The 4376-nt window shown below is 59.5% G+C and overlaps 4 protein-coding genes across 4 annotated transcripts; 2 read left to right on the forward strand and 2 right to left on the reverse strand.

Annotated features, from left to right (window-relative positions):
• Window positions 1–6: 6 nt before the first annotated feature.
• SPRG_16822 (hypothetical protein) lies at window positions 7–681 on the reverse strand (the record flags this gene model as incomplete). The annotated part of the gene is made up of 4 exons (XM_012356172.1): window positions 7–80; window positions 131–283; window positions 327–551; window positions 603–681. Coding segments are annotated over 4 exons (531 nt in total), but the record flags the coding sequence as incomplete, so codon positions are not given.
• A 224-nt stretch (window positions 682–905) lies between these two features.
• On the forward strand, window positions 906–1488 carry SPRG_16823 (hypothetical protein). Its single transcript, XM_012356173.1, has 3 exons — window positions 906–1034; window positions 1082–1294; window positions 1343–1488. The coding sequence occupies exons 1-3, from the start codon at window positions 948–950 to the stop codon at window positions 1376–1378; spliced, it is 336 nt and encodes a 111-aa protein (XP_012211563.1). The 5' UTR covers window positions 906–947; the 3' UTR covers window positions 1379–1488.
• On the reverse strand, window positions 1423–2647 carry SPRG_16824 (malonyl CoA-acyl carrier protein transacylase). Its single transcript, XM_012356174.1, has 5 exons — window positions 2403–2647; window positions 2239–2355; window positions 2024–2191; window positions 1593–1975; window positions 1423–1545 (listed from the first exon to the last, which is right to left on the reverse strand). Exons 1-5 carry the CDS (start codon window positions 2637–2639, stop codon window positions 1497–1499), a joined length of 954 nt encoding a protein of 317 aa, XP_012211564.1. The 5' UTR covers window positions 2640–2647; the 3' UTR covers window positions 1423–1496.
• Window positions 2648–3066: 419 nt separating this feature from the next.
• SPRG_16825 (histone H3) lies at window positions 3067–3524 on the forward strand (the record flags this gene model as incomplete). Its single annotated transcript, XM_012356175.1, has 1 exon — window positions 3067–3524. Exon 1 carries the CDS (start codon window positions 3117–3119, stop codon window positions 3522–3524), a length of 408 nt encoding a protein of 135 aa, XP_012211565.1. The 5' UTR covers window positions 3067–3116.
• Between the last annotated feature and the right edge of the window lie 852 nt (window positions 3525–4376).

Genomic DNA, 4376 nt, shown 5'->3' on the forward strand with positions numbered 1-4376 from the left:
AAAGACGACGCGGTCGCCCGGAAATGAGAGCTGCGGCGTCTCGGGCGTGCAGATGCCGAAGATGCCCAGCTTGAGTGCGCCTAGACCGTCCTGCGCTCGCCAGTACGCTCATTTGCGAGTGTTGATGTACCGTCTGGACCGATCGGAAGAAGGAGCGTGTCGGTCGCGTTGGCAAAGAGGCCGCCGGTCGCTCTCTCCTTGACGTTGGAGCCAAACCAGCGAAACTTGGACTCTTGGACGCGCTGCGCCAAGATGTCGGCGCCAAAGTCAAACTCGTGGTTGCCTACGCCGCCGTCAAAACAACACGTCGATGGTCGCAAGCGTACCAAAGACGGCAAAGTCGATGTCCATGTGGTTGAGAAGGTCGATCATGTGCGCGGTCGCCATGCATGTTGCAGTCAGGACCTTGAAGACGCGACCGTACCCTTTGTAGAATAATTCGCCCGCTTGCGACGCCGAGAGAAAGTCGCCGTTGATCGTGGTCAGCGTCGTGTGCGAAGGCGGAATCGCCGCTCGCTCACGCTTGAGCATCGTGGCCATCTCGGCCATGCCTGGACATGATCATGCTCGTGGTCGTCCGCTGGGATGGTTGCATGACGTACCTCCGATGCCATGCTCGTTGGGCACGACGTCGTAGACGTCATTGACGGTCAGGACGGACAAGGTTGCGCTGGAGCTCATGACGCGGTGCAAGGACAGTAGGTGACTTCCAGTTGCGACTCTCTTGTTCCGACTTGGTAGAACCCGTCGCATCTTATCGTGCCCAGCGTTTCAGCGCGATGCCATTGGCCAAAAGTCGAACCTTGCGCCAAGGCCATTGGCGGATTTTTGTTTTCGACCGAATAAAACACCTTGCAAGATATATGCTCGGTGTGGAAATTTAATACGCCGCACCTGGGGCGGCCGACATTAAGTGTTCGTGGTCCACGAGGAAAGAAGCGGTCAAGATGCAACGCGTTGTGAGCTCCGTGCGCCGATTCGCCAGCCACGCGGCGCCGCACCACCAGGCGGAGAGCGCCATGATCACCAACAACGTACGCCGCATGGGCGAGCCGACGCGTCTGACCTGCCACTGCGCTAGGGTACCCACGTCTTCGTGCGCAAGGGCTACGAGCGCTCGACGTGGGCGGGCATCCTCGGCGGCCCGATCTTGCTCTGGATCGGCTTGAGCAACGCGCCGGACACGGACTTTGAGGACTGGGGCCGCCGCGAGGCCATCAAGCGCCTGAAGGCCGAAGACAAGGTGCTCGTTGCCCGGCAAAACACGATCGGCGGGCCCTTTGTGTACGTCAAGGTACGGCTTCTCGTCATGCGACCACGACGACTCATGATTTCCATGTAGAATGAGATTGGTGAGCGCCCGGCGTTGGAGGAATAGAGCAGCACTGGCGCGTCGACGCTACGCTACACCGTGAATATAGGTGGGTTCTGTTGCCTTCATGTTCAACTTCTGCGCAATCACATAACGTCGAGTTGACATGCTATCCGCGCCATGTCTACTTGGCAGCCATGAAGGCTTCGAGTTCTACCATGGTGCCCAGCGACCTAGAACACCTTATAAGCCTTTGTGGGACCCACGCTTTGAAACGTACAGGCAGCTGGCGTCCTTGGAGTGCTGGGAGATGAGGCCTGTGAGCACGCCGCCGTAACCAAGCTCGAGGAACTGCGACGCGTTGTGGTGCAGACAAAAGTCGACGCTTTGGCTCCACTTGACAGGGGCCACGACCTGCCAGCTCAGGCGCGCGCGCATGTCCTCGACTGCCAACGTCTCGGCCGTGACGTTGCAGATGACGGGGATCGACGGCTCGCTGAACTTGATCTTCTCGAGGGCGCGTGCCAGTATGTCGGCCGCCGGCTGCATGAGCGCGCAATGAAACGGCGCGCTGACGTCGAGCAGCACAGCGCGGCGCACCTTGAACTCCTTGGCCATCTTGATCGCTGCGTCGACGGCCACAGCGTTGCCGCTAATGACGACCTGCATACAGGATGAGACCATGTTGTGCGCTCATGCCGCTCGACTCACCTGCTTGCACGAGTTGTAGTTGGCGACCTGGCAAACGAGACCGGTCTCTTTCTGGGCGCGGGCGCAGATCGCGTCGGCTGTCTCGGCGGTCGCAGGCAAGAGGGCAGCCATCGCACCTCGATCCGACGCACCTTCCATGGCCTGCATCATGGCCTTGCCGCGGTAGTGCTGATCGCCATGAGCGGTATATCCACGGAAATATTGCAAGGACGTACCACGAGCTTGACAGCGTCGGCGAAGCGCATGGCGTCCGTGGCCACGAGCGCCGAGAACTGGCCGAGCGAATGGCCGAGCGCGTACTCGCAGTCGGCGACCGAGAAGCCCATTTCGTGCTACAGTGCTATGAGTGTCAAGATAGCATGCACGCAGAAGCATCTACCTTGAGCACCTGCAGTACCGCGTACGAGTGCGTCAGGATCGCGGGCTGGGCGATGGACGTGTGGGTGAGCTCGGCTTGCGGACCCTCGGTCATGAGGCGCGTTAGGTGGGTCCCCATGGCAGCCTCGGCCTCCTCGAGGACCGGCGCCACATGCTGCGGCCAGCGCGCGAGGAGGTCCTTGACCATCCCGACCTTCTGGCTTCCCTGCCCCGTGAACGCAAGACAGCGCCGAGCCATGTTCCCAAATGAAGCTTCGGCGAATGGCTGTATCTGTATATTGCATATATGAATCAGTAGTTTTGTATTGGACACCATGCAATACCAACTCTCACATCAAAGTACGCAAATCTAGCGCTGACATGGAATCCATCAAGATCGTCGTTCGCTGTGAAGGCATGGGCCCATGAAGAGAGAGATGCATTGACGTCCATATTTCAAAGCTTGGACCAGTGTTCTAGGTCTAACGCGCTGCTCCCTCCTCCACGCAGCAGGTGCATTCGCTCCACGTTTTGCCCTTCTCGTCGCCTGCAAGCCCACGACGAGCTCCTTGCTGCTTGGGTCTTCTGGGCTCGCATCCCCGAATGCAATGCATACCTACAGTGCTGTACTATTAAACCGGTTCACGCACCAACCGGCTCCGGTTATCCGAAGGGTCAAACTATCCGGACGGCCAAAGGTCTCCAGCATAGAAGCCGTCAGCAACCAGCAGCCGCGATGGCCCGTACGAAGCAGTCGTCGCGCAAGTCGACGGGCGGAAAGGCGCCCCGGAAGCAGCTCGCCTCGGACCAGATCAATCGAATGTCGTCGTCCGGCGGCGTCAAGAAGCCGCACCGCTTCCGCCCGGGCACGGTCGCGCTGCGCGAGATCCGCAAGTACCAGAAGAGCACGGAGCTGCTCATTCGCCGGCTGCCTTTCCAGCGCCTCGTGCGCGAGATCTCGCAGGACTACAAGACAGACCTGCGCTTCCAGTCAACAGCGATGCTCGCGCTCCAGGAAGCGTGCGAAGCCTACCTTGTCGGGCTCTTCGAGGACACCAACTTGTGCGCCATCCACGCCAAGCGCGTCACCATCATGCCGAAAGACATCCAGCTCGCTCGACGTATCCGTGGCGAGCGAGCGTAAGCAGTAGCATTATATACAGAACCGCCGTTCTCTCTCGTACGACTCGACTTGCCTCTCGACTTGGCCTCGCTTCAAGTCTCAGCACACGCTCTGCGCACCAGGTTCATCGCAGAGGCAGGCAGCTCGGTTTCCGACAACGCTTCAAGTGGCGTGTATCGGCGCTACTTTGCCTTGCGGCAGACCAATGAACTGCTGCACTCGCCACGGAGTGGCGCTCGGCTTCTACGCTATCACTTGCGACGGCGAGCCAAGTGGCTGCAATCTGGTCCCATGGCCCACCACCGACGCGTGCACGTGCGTCCAGCGGTCGCATTGCAGCGCGGTGGCTGATATCGCCGACGGTGCTTGCGTTCGGCGCTTACGAGGTACAAAATCCGGCCCTACGTCGTTCGATTACACATCGTTCTTCAACGCATGCGGGATCTCATGTTCGATGCGTCGTGAGATCTCCATCATGTGGCGCCATTGGCGGCGTCGTCTTCTTCGCCGACTGCTCGCCCATCCCTCACTCACTCGTCCTACTTGTATGTGCATATATATCATAGTCCACGCGCGGCGCCATCGGGTAGTGACAGCAGCGACGCTTGCTTGTCAAGAGCTGGACTCGAGCCATCTGTCTTGCGCATGTACTACGTCCGCCGCTGGCAGCATGGCGCCATCGCTGCAGCGGAAGGCCAGAGAGAAGCCATCGAGCTCCGTCCTAAAGCCCGCTCCGCTTTCGCGGCCCGTTCGTTGGTTTGGTCAGTGGTGCGATATGTCTTGGTCGACTTGATTTTTGTATGACTGGAAACGCCTTTACACTGCGCAAAGCCATCTGTAACAGGTGCTGGCTCGCGCCCGCCACTTTGAGAT

This window comes from Saprolegnia parasitica, assembly GCF_000151545.1.
Source record: "Saprolegnia parasitica CBS 223.65 unplaced genomic scaffold supercont2.392, whole genome shotgun sequence".
In the NCBI taxonomy this organism is placed as follows: Eukaryota; Oomycota; class Saprolegniomycetes; order Saprolegniales; family Saprolegniaceae; genus Saprolegnia; species Saprolegnia parasitica.

Bases quoted from the DNA above. Each gene is read 5' to 3' on its own strand.
- SPRG_16823 (XM_012356173.1), top strand. From the start codon at position 948: ATGCAACGCGTTGTGAGCTCCGTGCGCCGATTCGCCAGCCACGCGGCG. The intron at 1,035-1,081 runs GTACGCCGCATG...CCACTGCGCTAG, and splicing joins GCGCCATGATCACCAACAAC to GGTACCCACGTCTTCGTGCG. The intron at 1,295-1,342 runs GTACGGCTTCTC...ATTTCCATGTAG, and splicing joins GGCCCTTTGTGTACGTCAAG to AATGAGATTGGTGAGCGCCC.
- SPRG_16824 (XM_012356174.1), bottom strand. From the start codon at position 2,639: ATGGCTCGGCGCTGTCTTGCGTTCACGGGGCAGGGAAGCCAGAAGGTC. The intron at 1,976-2,023 runs GTGAGTCGAGCG...TCCTGTATGCAG, and splicing joins ACTACAACTCGTGCAAGCAG to GTCGTCATTAGCGGCAACGC. The intron at 1,546-1,592 runs GTACGTTTCAAA...AAGGTGTTCTAG, and splicing joins TCCAAGGACGCCAGCTGCCT to GTCGCTGGGCACCATGGTAG.